The sequence below is a fragment of the Emydura macquarii genome, unplaced genomic scaffold (genome assembly GCF_026122565.2).
Source record: "Emydura macquarii macquarii isolate MOO-44397 ecotype Brisbane River unplaced genomic scaffold, CSIRO-AGI_Emac_v2 contig_2473, whole genome shotgun sequence".
Taxonomy (NCBI): Eukaryota; Metazoa; Chordata; order Testudines; family Chelidae; genus Emydura; species Emydura macquarii.
In genome coordinates, this window is record NW_027132610.1 from 18293294 (window position 1) to 18312848 (window position 19555).

General features: G+C 40.5%; 1 protein-coding gene across 1 annotated transcript; it reads left to right on the plus strand.

The window, feature by feature from the left end:
• The first annotated feature begins 11312 nt into the window (after positions 1-11312).
• On the plus strand, positions 11313-17611 carry CUNH13orf42 (chromosome unknown C13orf42 homolog). The gene is made up of 3 exons (XM_067563302.1): positions 11313-11735; positions 16230-16377; positions 17382-17611. Exons 1-3 carry the CDS (start codon positions 11313-11315, stop codon positions 17609-17611), a joined length of 801 nt encoding a protein of 266 aa, XP_067419403.1.
• The last annotated feature ends 1944 nt before the right edge of the window (positions 17612-19555 follow it).

The following is a 19555-nucleotide window of genomic DNA, read 5'->3' on the forward strand; positions in this document are numbered from 1 at the left end:
GGGGCTTCTGTGGGACCAAAAGAGAGGGCAACTGGCTCACCTCCACAGCAATGAGCCACAGAGAGGGAGGGGGCACTTTGGCCTTAGCCCCCCACTTCTACAAAGGTTCTGGCGCCCTTGGTAGGAGAAGGCCTGTCTGGCCAGAGTTCCAAGAAGTCCTCATGGCTGATCCCTGCCCCAAGTGATGGTGTGGCTCCTGCCAAACTCTCCATGGAGGGGGGCAGGAGGGCTGCTTTGGTGGTGCTACAGCAGACATCCTTTGCAGGAAGGAAAAATTGTACCAGAGTTTAGCTGGAACTAGAAGTAGTTAATCTGGTTAAAGATCAGGATAGATAAGTTAGTGACATATTTGCCTTTTACACATTAATTTGAAGAACTGCTGCTAGCTAAATCCATTCTTAATTTAGTTATCACTAAGGAATCTCAAATATTTATTGCCTCTGCCACCAGAAACTTTATCAATGGGTTGATGGATGAGGCAGGCTGCTAGCCAGACCTCACAGTAATTCCACAGTCATCTTTGGAACAAAGACTCAAGAGGCAAAAGAGTAACCTTTGAGAGACCAATAAACCCTTAAAAGGTTTTAGGCATGTTTCCTCCAAGAGAACACAAATTCCTCCAATGAAGAAAGCAAGACTAACTGTTTGTCCCTTAACCCTTTGTGATCTACTGAAGGCAAGACAAAGTTGGCTTGTCAGACTTGTCACAGAAATGGAGCTGTCAATGACAGTGGAGTTATTTTAGGAAACAATGGGGCAGAAAAGGCTAGATACTGCAGTGGATAAATGTGGTAACCCTTCACCCTATGCTACCCCCAGAGAAATGCTGCCAAGCAACAGTCACAGATACATCAGTAAAGGGGAGAATGTTTTTCAAGCATCACTATAGCTATTTTTATTGATTTGTAATGTAATGCTGGTTAAACACAGAGACTAGGAGCATTTAAATAAAGAATGTTGAATGATAACATCTTTTATTTACATAGCTCCTTCCAAAGCATTTTCCTGCAGATAAACTGTATATGGTTTGTATTTATCCCATCCTCCACTGAAATGAAATCATCTCTGAGATGGGACACAGCTGTGGTTTCACAATGAGCACCAATGCTATACAACAAATTAAGATGAAAATGTCACCTCCGGTCAAACTGTAGGGGGAATTTACAGGACCTAAGCCAAATGTAGCTACTCATATTGGAATTTGGCCAAGACAGAAGGGCTAGCCTATCCATTTTTATTAAAAATTCTATTGGATCTTTAATAAGCAGAAGTGGTCAGTACCTAAGTTTTAAGTCTGGCCTGGGCAGGAAGCCATTAACTCTTCAGAAACTCCAGCTAGTACAGAATACTGCAATGCATCTCCTCTGCAACATGGGCTACTGCTAGCACAGCAAACCATACCATACTGAGCCGAGCCCAAGATCTCTTTCCTTATTTTCAAGATGCTTATGTAAGAAACCATCTAGAGCTCCAGAATGAAGACAGTGGTTAACATTTCCCTCTTCTTTGGCACAATGAAACTTTCTACAATAAAGGTGACGCTTGGCTGTGTAGCAGATAAAGTTTTCTTGGGGGCTGGTCCAAGACTGTGGAACAAACTCCCCCAGGAATTAATGACAATCAAACCTCACCACCTTCTGCTCCAACTGCAAGGCATATTTCTTTTATCTGCTTCCTCTAACACAAATGCATACTAGTGTATACATTTTTTTAAAATGCTGAAACAAATCCATTTCAAAGCAAAACACCCCACCACACCCACACAATACTCCCCCTAGGAGAGGATGAGAGAGAAAACTAATCACACGTGACAGGTGTTAGTCATGTCACTTAATGTGTGAACCTGAATGGAATAGAAGTATAAAGGCACTTTGAATAAGCACAGTGTCCTATAGCAGAACTATGTGGTATAGTGTATAGACATTCAGATGGAAGAATGCAGACATATCGGTACCACTCCCTGCAACATTGAGTTTTCCTTGGAGGTTCCCCATCTGAGTTCTAGTTCTGATCATATTTAGTTTGCAAGGTCTGACAAGATCACCACCAAAAGTGCAGGTGAGTGAAAAGGCCTTATATTTCAACAAGGCAGCTGTCCCTAAATCTAAGCTAGATTTTACTGTAGCCGTCTAGCTACAACAGTATCAACTGAGGAGAAGAAGGAAGGGATGTAAAGTCTCAGGGCTGCAGCGCTCTTAAAGGTTGTACTATTCTTTTCCTTATTTTAAAGGGGCCAGTGTTGTATCCAATGGGTTCTCAAGCGATGATGGGAGCTGGACTGAGCACTTGGTGTGTCCTCAGAGGGGAAAAAAGCAACCACTAAATACAATACACACCATACAATGTAGGTGTGTCACTAGTTTGCAAGGAAGATAGGTCCATACCAAAATTCCAGATTCAAACATCCTCACCTTTGGAGATATTTGTACCTGGATCTGAACTTTTTGCTTTGGAGAGCCAAATTACATGTTTTGTTTTGCTTTATTTTTTTAAATCTAAGTTTCAGAAGTTCATAGCTGCCACAGCTCTCATGAATTCAATGCCATCTTAATTTTGGCTGTTTTAAAGCCAACAAGAGGATTTAGACACACAGCTTTTAAGGGGAGTTGCGCGTCAAAATCTCCCTTATTGGCTTTGGAATCTCACCATTATTATGCATTAGAAACTCAGAAAGGGGGTTTTATTTTTATTTGGGACTCACAGGTCCAATCCTACTTCCTCTACACCCAAGAAGCTTCCACCTTTGCAATCACATTTTTCAATAAGGACCTGATCTTGCTGAGTGAGTGAAATGCAACATGAGTGCAGTGCCTGCAGAATCTTACAATAGTCCATCAGCCCCTTTGCAGGACCAGAGCCGTAAAGTAAAGAAGAGTTTTAGAAAACATAGAATTCCATTACATTTTTAACCTGCATAGTAGTAGACTATTCCCACATTTGATATGTGAGATTCAATTTGATATACAGGCCAATTTATTTCACTTCAGGATTTTTAAGAGTAAAAAAAAAGATTATTCCGGTAGAGTTAAAAAGGTAACTTTTCATTCAGAATTATTTATGAATTATTAAAAATTATTATGTTAAATCTTGGTCAAGTTGAAGTGTTTATAGTGTTTTAGCACCAAAATAAAAATAAGGAAGTTAAACATCTGCCTAAAAACCAGGACAGCTGCTTAGCCTGGGCAAGCAAGGGACTTTCCTTTGTGTACCTAGCTGGGTGAGGGTAGGGGATGGCATTCCTATGATCTCACTTTCAGTTTTGTACTAGCTTCTTATTTTTTGTTAATTATTTTTGGAATTTTAAAATTGTTTTCTGCAAGTTGGCAGACCTCCTGGCGAAGAGAAAGACTAATGGCAACTATTCCAAATTAATGGTCTCAGGATGACTGCATCTGAAACAACTTCTGGGATTTTGCAGGCTGGAAGGCAGGGATCTTTGTTTGCCTAAACAACCTTATCAAACCCCACTGTGTGATGCCAGTAACTTCAGCTGGGGAGCACCCCATTCTGATTCACCAAGGAACTCCTGCAAGCCGTTCTGCGAGGTGGGGGAACCAGCCGGGCTCTCCCCTTCAGACCCTTAAGGAAAAGAAGAAACGATTGGTCTGCCATCTTTCCTCTGGCCATGTGATGGCACCCTGTTTGACAAGAAGGCCTCTGCTTCCTCCACACTCCCAGGTGGTCACTGGGGGGTTGGAATCCAGCAAGGCCCAACATCTAATATTTGACATCATTAGACAGCCAGAAAATCTGACACTGTTAAATAACTGAGCTGAGAAAACCACGGGCTGATCTTTTCATCCGCATACCAACTTCCTGAAGCTGAATGCAGGGAAGACATTTCAGATTTCAGCGGGGCAGGCAACTTTCAGTAGGAGTGCAGGAACAGCTCAGGCTGCTGGAGACACTTGGATTTTCTGAAGGATAAAATGTAAAAATCAGTCTATTTGGGGAGCATTTTGTTTTGATTATTCTCTATGTTTTGAATAACAATTTGTATGGGTTTACTACAACAAAATTACCAACACAAGACAGACTGGCAAGCACTGGACACCTATGTCCTGCAGACCCAGTAAAAAATAAAACCTAATTTTCAAGCTTATAAAACAGAGTTCAGATCACACAGGAGACAAATCCAATAAAATATTATTGACCCCACAGCCTTGACATATCATTTTTTTTAGCCTTTACACAGGTAGCCGTGCAGTCACACGGCATGATACATTGCTACTATTTTTAGTAGAGAAACAAATAAAACAATTTACTTTTAAAAAAATAAAATCTACTCACCTCCTGTACACATAACCTCCCATTATCAGGCATGAAGGACATTTAGTGAAGACTGTAGTGTGGTCCCTGGTTGCTTCAAATCCAGAAATAATTCCAGGTGGTTTCATGACGTTCCTCATTATACTTTAAAACGTTAACTATGTACCAGATGGTATAAACTTATCTTCTGATGCAGACCCATGAACACGTTTATAAATGAAAGTTTTGGTAGCTAATTAAATGAAGCCATTCATTTATCAGAAGCATAAGATTAAAGTGGAAGAATGTGAGGCATAATTTTCAGATGCTGGAGCTGGAATATTTTTCTGGAATAACTAAGTGCAACTGTTTGAAGGGGGGGAAATGTAAAAGCAAGAAACTTCTGATAGCAGCTATAATAAGGGACAATGTCTTGGCTTCATCTTGGCAAACTAATCAGTGGCCTTGTTGACATCCAGTTGTTTTGCAACTTCACACTGAGAGGCCAAGAGCACCAAATTGCTTATCTGCCCATCCGCCACAGTGGATTTTAAGCAGTCTTTAACTCTCTGTAGCACGGAAAAGTACCTCTCATTTGAGGCTGTAGTAACTGGGAGACTCAACGCAACGTTGACAATTGGCAAGACTTGGCTTGTTTGGCCTCTTCAGCCATGCCTTCTCTCAGGACCTTCTGCAGCAGAACTTATTAAATCAATCTGGGACCCACGGGATGTATAACAGCCCAACCTGCTCACTTCTCAGTCAATTGAAAAGGCTGGGATGAGTATAAATAACCAGCTCCAGAATTTCAGTGTAATTTCCTTTATTGCTGGAGTTGTATGCTTCATCCTGTCCCCCAACAGCAATACCCTGTCTTGCACTGAGCATGGATACTATTAAAAGTATTTCAACGTGCTATCGATTTTCAGTGATGGCCATATGATGACTGGAAATGAGCATGTGTACAACACATGCCAGACAATTGGTTTCAAGTTTTCTTGTACTCTTGCCATGGAAGGGATGCTGTCTTACGCCTGGAGCTGAGTACATGCTCTTTGAACAAACTTTGAAAATCTTCCCATTTCTTAAAGCTATACTCAATGAATGGTCTGTTGCCAATCAGTTCTCCTGGTCTAATTGTGCTTTGAGTAGGAAAGTGACAACATAGAAAACAAACAAACAAACTAAAAAACCCCAACCGAATTCATTACGACTGAGTAACCAATGAATGGATACAAAGACCACCAAACAGAGCTGGAACATAGACCATTTGTAAAAGGATATAAATTCAGTTTAGTCTGTACCGGTTGGTCACCTTTGCACAATGAAATATCTACAGCTGCCAAGAGGCTGTCATTATTCCCATTGTGAGCAAGTAACAACCGTGCCAACTATTGTGGGGATATCAGGGCACACAGGACTTCCTGAGGTATGCATGTAGTGGCTGTTGATGAGGTATGGCCACGAAGACCATGACCCAGTGTGTGTTTTTTAGTGTTGATGGCAGGGCAGTGTTACTTGCAGAAGCTTTTCCACACTTCCTTTTCAAGGAGGCTTCTTCAGGTTTCACAGGTTTCATTTTCAGGGGCCGTTTGTTTAAAAAATGATAAAATATTATTTTTCAGTGGTGGTACAGGCTAAACGGTACACTGCAAAAAACCAAAATAAATATGAGCCGAAGATATATACACAAAAACATACAAATCGTACAACGTACGTTGTTGTTATAGAGCATGTTTGTTGCCTGGTTTAAAAATTTCTCCTAAGACAGGACCTGATACAGTATTTATTTCTGGTTGTCATTAGACTGCAAATACTGTTCATATTAGATTTACAAAGAATTTTCTCAAGTGGAAGCTTTTGCATCACTTATTTCTAAAACAAACAAACAAACAAAAATCACTCTAAACTGACCAATACCATTCACCATCCAACGTCCCATCTTCAATCAGCCTCATGCTCCACAAATCCTCATCTTGCCAGAGCCTGTAAGCAATCTGCATCTTGCCTCAGCTTAAGCAACTATCTTTACCATGGTGACATATCCTTCTGTCATACATGGTGCTTTTATCTGAATACACGATATGTTTCCTTATGCAGAAATATCAATTGGTGATTAAAAATTTAGAAACAATTAATTACAGCTTTATTACACTCTCAGAGAAAATAAAATAGAACACAATGAAAAATAGTTGGTTAAAGCTTCTAATTAGGTAAGTCTGTGACATGAAAACTCTAGGTGAATGAAGAGAAAGCCTCACTTCACATGCCAAGCTGCTACTGATGTAATCAATAAAAAATATTGTCTTTTTTATTTTTGCCAAGCAGCTAAGTCAACTTGATTTCCATCTGCAACTGATTGAAAATCAGAGATGAACTTCCTTCTTGAATGTGATATATTAGGAATCATAACCAGCCACAAACACTGATAACAAATTTTGACAAACAATCTGTGAAGCATTTATTAACAAATTAGCTAAACCTCTGTGACTGATTTTGTCACCAAAGCTTCGTTGGAGTAAAATAATTTGCCAATGACATATAGTTTTAAAAAGTTATATTTTTGACTTACCAGGAGGAGTGTGATGGAAAATCCATTGCCATCAGCTATCAGTTGTTTGTCCTTAGTACTGTCCTGAGGGAATGCTTTGTAAACTAGAGCGTGTGACTCTTTTTGCACCACTAATAGGCAGAAGTTTGAGTTGGTGGATTGTGAGATTAGTAGGGCACAGGCTGGGAAAATCATAAAATACAAGAGCAGGAACACATTTTATATATATGTATCAGTCTTAAAATTAACACATGGTGTGAAGCATGGGTGGGAGGGAGCAAATACCCCCCATAACACACCCTACCCAATTGGCACCTCAGGCTGAATGAAACAACAAAAGTCATGATAACCATCTTGCCTAAATATCAGATATTTAGGGATTATTTTATCAATTTTTATTAGTAAAGGGATGCCTGTTCCTCTTCATTTTTGCACTTGTGAGGTTGTTCTGTTTAGTTCCAGGGGGTGACTGGTTGTGTGTTGGTAAAATGTCATAAGCAGCGCTATTCTGAACTGCATTGGAATGTCTCAGGTAACTCTATGTTGAAGGGAGAAAAGATTGGTTATCTAATTTGGACAGCCTTCCTTAATTGGCATCAGAGCCGTAGTTCAATCCAAGAGTGATTGCACATTCCTTTGTATCAGCCATTGGGCTGCAATATAAATATCAGATGGCATTGGTATTGGTAATACCCTGTCATCTTGGGGCTGATAGCTAAACAAGATCTGAAACCTCCCACAATTAAATATAGCTACCACGGAAGTGTTGATTCATTTGATATGGTTTAACCAACCCAATAACTAGACAGACTTGATATTAACCCACTATATTTTCCTTTGATTTGTTTGTCTTTGATTTTATGTTTTTTGTTTAGTTATAAATTATATATAATTGGAAACCCATGTGGATTGATATTTCTTTCCCAGACATCAAGCTCTAGAGCTGCAACGACCCTGGGGCAGATAAGAGATAACTTTATAAGCCTCGTGGTAGCCCATAGGACCTGCCTCCTTTGTTTCTGGCTTGTTGAGAGGACTAGTGAAGAAAATCATACAGCCGAAAGGCATTTAAAAAAAAATCCTTGGCTCGGCCAAGTCAAAGTCAAACGACCAAATGAATGAATATGATAGGAGAGCTGCATTGTCAAAGCTAGTAATCGTAGATGCCATTAAATATTTAGAACCGTCTATTTGATCTATTTCTCTCTTGCTCCTTCTTGGGGAGGTGTTTGTTTATGGCTTAATGGCTTCTTGTAAACTTGGTATTCTGAATTAATGGGCTAAATAGCCTTCTTCAAACATGTTTGCATTCTGATGAGTATCTTTATACATAAAGAAACAGTTCTGGAATCAGAGCTTGGTTTTTACTTGTCAACAGGATTAGATATGGCAGGTATACTCAGTTCTTATCAGCAAGGCTGGGGAAGAGGAGCTTGCTCCGAGACAGCCGAATTGCCATCACCTTGCTCAGGGGAGCAGCCCTATTTACTTCAAATGGGACTGCTTCCATACAGAAGGGAATGTAATTTAGCTTTGAATAAATAAAGGCCTACTTAGAAAACACCTGCGGGTGTGAATGCCTTATTCCATGCCCTTGTGGTGGAAAAGGGGGGCTAAGGATCCTGCCCTCAGTGCTTAATTTATGGCAGGGCTTGCCGCTTCCATTATGAAAGTAAAAAAATTGTTGAGTCTCAGCACCTAATTGCTTGAGCTCCGGCACCTCTTTCATTACAAATTAAGCCCTGCCGGCCCTCATATCACCACTAAACACACAAGAGCTCTGAATCGCCTTTAAAGAGAGCCAGAGTTTTGTCTTTTAATCTTAGAAGCATTAGGGTTATTTCAAATACAGATGTGACTCTAGAGAAAACAAATAAATATTTATGTTCCCTACATAGCATAGCTACAGTATTGAGTCATGCATGACTTTTATTCATCCTTGCTCATTTAAATTCATTCTTGAAGCAATAGGAACCTGGGTTTTGGGGGCACAAAATGAACCTGGCCTAGTATTTTTTGTAAAACAGTGAGGGTCAGCAAAGCACTTAAGTAGGCGATTAAAATTAAGCATCTGCTTAAGATTCACTGCAGGGACTGAAGTCAATGGGACTTAAGGACATGCTTAAACTACTTTACTAAAGATTAGTTTTCCTCATGTGCTTAAAGTTAAGCAGATGCTTACGTGCTTTACTAATCAGGGCATATAACATCTAATGTACTGTAATAATTAAACACGGTATTGATATTTGTTTAATTTAAAGTTTTATTTACCTTGCACTATAATTATTGGCAAATCCAAATGAGATCAATCTGCTATGGAAAGACAGTGCTTGATCCCAGAGCTCTTCTCTGTGTGGAATTTCCATTGCCATCAAACAAATCATTGGACTCCAATCCTTACGAATGATTCCTGGAACTCCCCTTGATGTTTCTGAGTCACTGAAGTCAATGGAAGTCCCATGGGCAAAGTGGGGACAGGAGCAGACCAAAAGTCAAACACAGGTGTTCATTGCGTTCACTGCAACCAAAACCTGAAGATACAGCAAATCAAATCCACTGTAAAGGGATATTCTGGACCAATTTCACTTATTTCAGTAACTGCACCATGCGACACTAGTGAGACAGATACAAAGCTCCAAACAAAGGATTCCTTGCAGCCTTATACTTTGTAAAACAAAATATGTACTAGAAGAGAGAACCCCACAGTGCTTTTTACTATACTACTTTTATGGATCAGAAGAACTCTCTGCCTTAGACCTGGAGTCACTGGGACAGTTCTCACACAGGTGACACAGTCTCTTTGCACAGCTCTGGGGCTCAAAAGGGCCATAAAGTTGGCTTAACCAACTACTTGGAGAGGGGAACACATGCAGAGCACCTCTGGAAGTATTAGGTAATATAAACTTATCTCCATGGTTCAGCAATTCCCAGCTACTGGATCATAGTCTGCGGGGTGCAGTTTTGAGCAATCCGAAGGCCACTCTTGCTATAATGGGGCTAAACCAGCTCCATAATTAGGGAGCTACAAAAGTGGCATGAAGCTATCTTGATTCTGCCTTAGATCCTATGGCAAGCACAGCTTGGCCCTGTCCAGAAGTCAGGGCCTATATGTAAATATTTCCCAAAATAATAATTATAAATAAGTGCACAGTAGATCTGAGTTCATGGAGGAAGATATGAAATGAAACACATACGTTTATCTTATTATCCAATATCTACATAGCCAGTTGCACAACTCTTATGGTGCCTAAATCCTTATGCAAGACTTCCAGTGAGTTCAGGGGCCATTTTGCCTGAGTATAGACTATAAGATCATGCCTGCGATTTTTTAAAATAAAATAGCTTTCTCAAACACACAAGTCCTGAGCAGAATGAGTTACAAACACAGTTGTGAAAATGTAAGCCCTGAACATTCCTGTGGGCTTTAGATAAGAGCTAGATCATCCTGACATTGAAAGTTGGCTGCTGTCCAATTATCAACTTTAAAGCAGTCACACTGTGGACAATATGCAAATCATAGCATAGTATTAATATGCTAATAATATTTAGAGTATTTTTCAGACTAATTCCTGCAGCTGTAAACCCAGTATTGAAAGTTTGGACATTGTTCAAGAAAAAAAATGACTAACATTCAAAAGCACAGATGTAATGGTTTCTCTGTGCACTAAAATTTTTGCTATTATTTTGAGATAAAGGCGTATTTTGCAACAGTTTTACTTTACAGCATTTCTCAAATGATGCAGCTTTTTGAATAGGGTGTAATGGATCTGGGTACCTGAGTCCACTTTATTCCTAACAATGATGTGCTATCAAATAGCTGTAACCATTCCCTTGTTGCCATAGCACAGAACACAAAATCCCTTCTCAGAGCAACTGAACGCCTGCCTGGAGGTACAATGATCTGATACAGGTGCTCCCTTCCTGGTCAGTCAGTCCGTCTTGGTCTAGGCTTATTTGAATGGGTTCTTCACCACATACCCATTAATGATCTGCTAAGTCATGTCTCATTATTTCTTAACCAAGAGGGTATTTTTTGGACCTTAGAAATAGTTCAGTACCATGGTCAGCACAAAGACGTCGTGAATCTATGCAACTATGAAACAAAGTAGACGGCTAACATATCAAAGATGTGACGCTGTTGGAAACAAAAGAAAACTGAAAGAAATGATGGAAAGGAAAATGTCTTGTCTGAGGCTGATGATTTGCATGGGGAGCCTCTAGATGAAAGATCAGAGGAAGGCATTTGACCTACTGTACTACGCTTTAATTCGAGAGAAAAGCAAAGCTGTTTAATTGATGTAGATATAACAGAAAACATTTTGCTGTGATCTTTAACAACTAATTATATTGCAAACAGCTGAAGCAGCAATAAACTTTTACCCTGGTTACAATGAGCATCTGGCAAATCTACCTTTCAGCTAACAACAAGAGATTTGAGTACTGACTAGCTAATTCCACCTTAAAATCAAGAGGCGGAAGGAAACGAGGTACAAGGTGAAGAAAGTGGCACACTATGTTCAGAAAGATCCATTCGATCTTTCACCCCAATTCCCATAGGAGGCATCTGGCTGGTGACCTCCCTTGCGATGATGGCTCAGGCTGTGCTGTGAGGCTGATCCGCAGCACCTCTATGTACACTCTTGGAGGTGAGCAGCAGAAACCCAGTGAATCCTTGAAAAAATGCAAAAGTACCACCAGCATAGACTCACGTGCATACTTCCAGCAGAAAGAGGAAGACCGGGCCTGGATGTACTCCAAGACTCAAGACTGCTTGCAGTACTTACAGGATCTATTAGCTTTGAGAAAAAAATACCTGGACAGCATCAATGACTTAAAATCCACGAACATGACATCAGAAATTTCTCCAGTAACTGTGAAATCCTCCAAAACAGGGAAAAAGCCACGAAACCCACCTCCTACCAGGCACTCATCTAAGGTAGGGGCTATTGTATCTAAGTACAAGAAAATATTTTTACATATGCCTTAACTGTGTAACATGTAGTTGCACTACCTCTCTTGGTTTTCTGTGTCAATGGTCTTTATTCAAGATCAAGTCCTCTTGTATGGATTGCCTCATTCTTATCGTTCCACCATTTGAAATAGAGAATTATTTATTGCTCACAAGCAGCCATGCAATAGTGAATAAAGATAATAAGGTTTGGTAGCGCCTGCTGAATTACGTTTGATTTTCTTTGCATCTTGGATGCAAACATAAGAATTAAGATTGAACATGTATCAACCGTAATCTGAGGATCATGAGTGATCCTTTAGGATCTAGATTTGACCCGGTAACAGAACATTCTGTAAAGGAGCAGCTGACCACTGCCGCCGTTAGGATTCTGGTGGCTTATCAAACCACAGTCAATCTTTTGGCTTTTTGTTAGTTTGAAGTTATTATTTATGTTATAATTCAGGACCATCAATTATAGCCATCCACCAAGAGCAAGGGAGGGAGAGGGCGGGATCTGGTTATTTTCATCACTTGTAGAGGTAGGGTTGGACAATAGCCTTTTTTGGAGGACAACTGGAATGCTTTAATAGATTAAAATAGTGACAGATGCAATTTTGTTTCTTCCCAACTCTGCCACAGACCTTCTGGGTCACCAGAAGAGTGGGAGTGGGCCTCCATTCCCCTTGTGTAAAATGGGGATAATAATACTTCCCTTCTGCACAGAAGTGTTATGAGGACAATAAGCCATAAATACTTAGAGGGCACTCAGACAGTATAGTGATGGGGCATGGAAGTATCTCAATAGGAAGAGAATCCTGGAGTGGTTGCAGTGAGGTGAGAATGCATAGAGAACACACTTTTGGAGTAACGTGGAGTGCGTGTGTGTGTGTCAAGATTTATCTGAATGTTTTTGGAAAAATGTGTGTGAGAGTGAGAAAGAGATGGGTGTGTATGAAGTCTGGAAAATGCATCCATAAAAAGATAATTGTGTTTGAGAATATCACATGGTCACATAGTACTTCATGGTTATCCACCTTGGTTGTTTGTAGTAGTTACTGATTAGAGGACTCAATAATCCATTGAGATATCAAGATGGCTTTCTGTTGGCTTTGCATGAGGCCCTGTGTGAACTGCTTTGAAATTATTTATGCAGAGTACATTGTTTTACTGAACAACCATGGTTTTCACTGATCAGTCAGGTAGAACAGCAGCAGCAGCACTTGTTTTGTCATCAGTACGAGTTCCACTGCCAACCACCGGGACGTGGCAAGTATTAGTCATTAACGCTCCCTTCACTAGCAATTTGCTGCTAAGAAACTGGCAGCTGCTTTAGAAACAGACAACAAAATTTCTCCCTTCACCATCATTCTGCTCAGACCTTTGAAGTAGCACCATTCATAGAGACCATCTCTGAACAGAGTAAAGAATCAGACAGTTGCAAAACTGAATGCAGCCTTTCATTTCAGTTGCGGTTTTGTATATTACATGTGTCTGACCTGGTTTGTTTGCATCTGCTCAATAAGAAGGCTGATTTAGCCCTGGCTTGATTCAGCTCAGATACAGAACTCCCAGTAGTAGAACGACTGCTTGCAAGGGTATTGTGCTTCTCTGACAGCAGAGCCACAGCAGGCCTGGGCAGGCTCCACAGTGGGTGCTAGCAGGCTGGATGGTGTGGGGAGAAGATGTATGGCTGACTCATTGCATCCCCAGGGACCCTTCACCAGCGAGGCACTGACCACACTTTGAAGTTAACCTCCCATGGCAGAAGTCTCGAAGGAGAACACTAGTGCACATGCCACCTGCCCTCCCCCAAGGCCAAATTCATCTTCAGATGTAGTAGCTCCTGTGTATGGGGATGCAAATTGTGCCAGTGTAGGGTGAATGAAGCCCAAAAATTTCTGGGACCAGAGACTATATTTTCTAATGCTCTATGGACCTGATCCAATGCCCATTTAGGTCCATGGCATTTTTCACATGACTTCAATGGGCTTTGGATTAGGACCTACATCTGTATCATATTTGGTACACCCGATGCTCAGTAAATAACAGAGGGAAAGAAGAATTAAGATGGATCAGCAAGGGAAGACAGAGACATTTGTAAAGAGATGAAGATTCAGTGAGAAGGAAAGATCCAAAATAGACACACAGAGGCCTGGTCTACATTGGCTGTGGATTTTGGTGGCAGTCGATGGGAGATACACAAGCTACGTACAGTAACTTGTGTATCTCCTGTCGACTTCCTAATGTCTACTTACCGCGGCATCTCCATTGCGCTGCGCCGACAGGAAATGCCCTCCCGTCGATGCAGTGCTATGCTACTTGCTGCGGTGGATCTACGGAGTTGACGTCCGGGTTCGATTGAGCGAGTCTTTACTATGCTCAATCAAACCTGCAAAAATCAATCCTGCGCTGCCAGCTGTGCTGCCAGCAGTGTAGACATAGCCTGAGACATAGGAGTGTGACTTGCACTATGCTGATTTGGTCACTAACTCTGTTGCCATCAGTGGAATTATTCTGAATCTACCCTTCTATAACTGAGAGCAGAATTTGGCCGAAACAAAGAGGAAAGAAAACAGTGGTAAAAGATGCAAAACACTGACCACAATAGGTAATATGGAACAGACCTTACAGACAGAGGGTCTGCATAGACTCCTTCCATTTCTCCAGTGTTGCTATAGTGCCACTGAAAATTCCTCTTTTAAAGAAAAAAAGGAACTCTGCTTGAAATAAATCTCTCATTTGCTAAAGTCTGGAGTATTATGTCATGTGATTATAGTTGACTAGCTCTGATGAATGACCAGCCTTGATTCCTGCTGGAGTGTTAACTCTACCAGCCTCCTGCTCATAAACAGATAATGCATGACATCAGCAGGATACGCTGTACAGGGAGTCACTCTCACCAAGACAAAAGGGTCGGTCACTGCACCATAACACTGGCATTGAAGAAAAGGGTTCTGAAGGACTCAGGAAGTAATCCAGAATACCATAGGTTTGGCTGCTTTCTAAATGGTATTTTTATTGACTGCTCACAAGTTTGTTTGCTTTTTAAACACAGGGATGTATTGTTTGATACTTCACAATCTGTTTGCATTAACATTATCTTCGGTGAAAATTCATTTCTTTTTCTCTACAAGAAAAAGAATGAGTAGAAATCCACTCAGCAAACACTGGGGAGGTTTGAATCTGGATCCAAATGGCTGTCTCTATAGCAGGCTGAACCAAAGCCTGGATTCTGAATGGCATCTGACCCTTGGGCCTGGATTCAGACTCAAACTTTGCCCCTTGGGTTCATCCTGTGGGAAAAATCACTTGTGTCTCAGATGCATATACGCCATTGGCAAGAAGTTTTCTTTACACTGTCTAATCATTAAGGCCCAGATGTAATAGCAATCACTACTATAGCAATCACTGTAATAGCATGAAGTGGCTGCTTTCTCTTAGCACCGCTATGGATGCAAATCACGCCAAAGGGGTTAGGGAGTGAAGAAGCTAGGCCATACTTTACTCATCCCCCTCACCAGCTCATAGAGCAGGTTACATCCTTCCAAGATACTGGGAGAGTCAGGGAGGTAGTGTGGTGACTCCACACTCAGTTCTCTCAATAGCACAATCTGGCCATAAACCGAGTGAGAAAATATGTAGTCCTTACTTGGGCAGAACTCCCAGGAGAGTCCATGGGAGTTTTGACTCTAGAGACGCTGTATTACATACAAACTCCAAAAATTGTTACCACAGTGTCATAACTGTTTCAGCTTTTGCACAGAGAGATGTTTATTGAAGAGGGTTTTTATTTTTAAACCCTACTGGTTTTCCTTCAGGATTATCACCACCCTATCAAATTACACACATTTTAGTGACACAATCCTTCTTCCACTTTAAATAGACTTTATGCACAAAGACCTCAGCTCCCATGTAGGAACCAAAATAAGTGGGAAGATTTTCAAACTGAGCTCAGCACCCAACATGTGTTAGAACAGGAGATGTGGGGTGACAAGCATTTTTGAAAATCTGGCTCCCATTGTGGGAGGCGGGGCAGAGTTGAGCATTTGAAAATCTGGCCCAATATTGCCAAAAGGTTCAACCTGTTTGGGAGGCAGTGTGGCCTAAGGGGTAGTGAACCAGCCTGCCATTCAAGAGATAGGGTTCTATTCCTGGCTTTTCCCATGGCCTGCTGGGTCTAAGTCACTTTCCTTTTCTGAGCCTCAGTCTCCCCATTTGTAAATTGGGAAGAATGATACTGACTTCCTTTGTAAAGCACTTGAGATCTACTGACGAAAAGAGCAATATAAGCACTAGGTATTATTATTTTTTTAGTTTGGGACAAACTATGGACTAGAGAGGGGCCCAAATCAAATCAAATTTTGGGCTGTTTGGATCCAGATGCAAGTTTTGCATTTCTCCACTTTGCACAATTCTTTGATTAAGAAGTAGTTCCATATTATTCTCAGTGTACTCATTTCTTACCCGTCTGTTCAACAGATACCCATGGAAAGAAAAGTCCCACAGCCCAATTCGGATGTAAGAGAGGCAATAGCTTTCTTCGACTCGGTGATTGCAGATCTGGATGCAGAGAGATGGCAGAAAGTTCCTGTGACGGATCTCCCAAACGTGGATGTTGACTTTGATGGTGAAGCCTATATAGTGCATCTAAAATAAAATTACAAAGGGAGGAGGGGGGGAAGGCATAATGGGAAAATATGTGGATCATAGGCTTTGTTCTGTCCTCCTGCACAGAAGTGAATTTCACCCTCCATTTTCTACAACTAGTAGTCTTGCTTGTAGAACTGTTAAAAATATCAGCAGAATAGTCCTTTTATTATAATAGGAAAACTATATCTATATATATAGATCGATAGATATAAACATATGATAAATCTAAATAGAAAGATATATTTTACTTTCCTCATTCAATAATGATTGGCTGGTTTTGGTCAACTTCACAACGAAAAACTCACCTACATGCACAGCTGTGCAAATAATGACCTTTTTGTGTCATTGACAATTCAATCAAACAAATCAATAAAATTGTATCAGGTTGATCTGAAAATGATTTAAAAAAAAATCTGATGAATTGAAGAGTCAGAAAACGAATAGTTTCTGGTTGAATGAGACATCTTGTTTGATCTGACATGAAATGTTTGGTTTAAATTTCAAGCTTCTTCCCCTCCCCTGAAATTATTTAAAAGAAAGCTAAAGTCATTGAAACAAAGTCATTTGGAATCAGTCTAAATGTTTTGTTTTGAAAAGGTTGAAGTGAAACACTGACTTTTTGGGAATTTTTTTATAGGTTGTTCCCCCCCTAACCACAACAATTTGCTGAAATTGACACAAATTCGCAAAATGGTTCAGTCAAACATACATGGATAAATCTGCATTTTCACCTCCCCTCCCCAAAAGAAGTTGTGGTTGAAAAGTTTTGCCAGCTCCATCCATAGGCCAGAGATAAAGTGCAGTAAATTTTAGTCAGAAAGTGGAATTCAGAAATTTCTAAAGTAGAAGTCTTTATGGAGCCTTCACCATGTTACTCAGCATTACGTCTAAAAAGGACCTAATTGACATCCTCCTTTGTCAATCACTAATTGAACATTCATTGGGAAGCTGTATTAACAATAACTTTCATCTGTCTTTCAGTTGCTACCAGCACCAGCGAGCACAGTTTACATTCAAACTGGATTCTTCGTGCCCCTCGGAGGCTCTCCCAAGATGCCTCACAAACAGCAAACGCTGCAAGCCAATCTCAAAGAAACAGCCAGAGAAGCACAATTGGCTCCAGAAAGAGATTGGAAAGATATCCGATTTATTTACCCAAGGCTGTGGAAGGGGCATTCAACACTTTAAAATTTAAGCCAAAAATCCCATAAAAAGGACTAGCCCCAGCTGGAAGATAGCTATCTGAACAGATAGAATGTGTAGGATTTGATAAGAATGTGTAGGATTTGATAAGCTCTGGCCCATCCTAATACTGTAGAAGGGACATAGTGCACATTAACTGGAGGTTTTTTATACTGTTTGTATTGTGAGCCATGCCCATTCCAGGTTTGCAGTGACACTGGAGCGTAGCTGCTCGTCTGCACTGTGCCTCACAATACTGCTTTGTCATTTGGGGGAGGGGGAGAAGCGCCAACTTGACAAGCGTTTTCCGGTGTTGTTATTGGAAGCAATGATTCTAGCACTGCCTAGTGCTACAAAGCAGTTCTATTCATCTATGGTGAATTTTTGCACCAGAAGTCCCAATTTCAGAGCAGCGAAATGGACTTTCCTCATCTTTGCATCTGAGATTTTAGTGTGTGCCATCATCAGTCCCATGACCTGAGAGTATGCAGTGGCACTAATGAGAAGATGTGGAGCCTTTAGGGCCTTAGAAATAGCAGCAAAAATGCATGAGCATCATGCATGAGCAAATTATGTTGGGAGACAATTCTCCTGAGTGCTAGAAAAATCAAGCAGATCCTATACACTGCTTTCTGATGGAAACTGGTTTTGTTGTTGGACACAGCATAAAAGACTCAGTGCGGGTGAAGATTTGTGCAATTCTTTTCATAGTTTATAAAAACAAATTAAATAAAGTAAAAATTCCTCAACCATTGATTTGAATATCCAGATGCTGATCAACCTACCTAGATGAAACATTTACACTCTTTCCTACAGGTGTATAATATCTTTGAACAGAGGCATTTGTGAACAAATAGTACAGACTACTCTCTAATCCAGGGGGGAAATTACAAACAAATCCTAGCACATCAGTACCTTATCTGGATATCTGTGTTCATTAAAACAGTAATCACTGGGAAAAAAAAACACACTACAGAGGTGTGCTTAAGAAGGTGCTTTTACCTTAGACATGCTACATAAACCATTTGACATTGGAATTTTTGTGACGTACAATATGCCTATTTTTCTAAGGACTAGCAAAGCAAAACTTCATGGACAATGCTGAAACATTACCATCATGTTGCACTGGCTGTTTGGACCAGGCATTGCCAGTGTGTGTCCCTAGTTTTTGTCTGAATCTCATCCCGGTTAAAGTTGACTTTCTTCAGAATCCAAAAGAAAAACAAGTTAGAGAATCTGTTTTGCTCCCATGTTTTTTCTTTCTCCTTGCCTTCGGGCACTACTGATCCTTGGTGCATGGTTTATTGGATATGAAATATACCATTTTAACAGTGTCCTTTGTGAATTGGGAAGCTACTTTGCACAACCCTCTACCATTTTTAAGTTCAGCATTTTTGTTGTCCAAGGGACTTGGATAAAAATACCAAGGCAGAGATCACTGAATTAATCAGTTTGTTGCATTGTAATGTTCATGAGCATCATGCACCCTGTACTGTGACATTTAATAGATAGCTAGCATTGTAGATCTGTATTTCTATTGCTTCTTGACAGATTTACTTGACCAGGATTTCTACCTTTGGCTAAACATACAGCAAATCTTATTGAGTTAGGATGCTATTCTTCACTGACAGGAGAGTGCCAAGGAATCAGCTGTTCACTGCTGACACCTACTGACTGAATAACATCCTTTGTTTTTCTTTCTAATGTTCATGAACTGGGTTTGCTTCTGTTACACTTTAGTTCTACATGTTCTTCCTCCACATTCAGCTTAGCCTGTGCTCCTGCCCAATCCAGCAACATTAAGAATTCTCTGTAGTAACTCAGAGCTGTCTACATCTACATGGAGTGTCCCATCTCCAGCCATTGCAGATATTTGCTAAGAGCACTCACGGATAGGCCTTATGGCATTGTAGGCAATCTCATCATACCATCCTCTCCATAAACTTAACAAGCTCAGTTTTAAAATAAGGTAG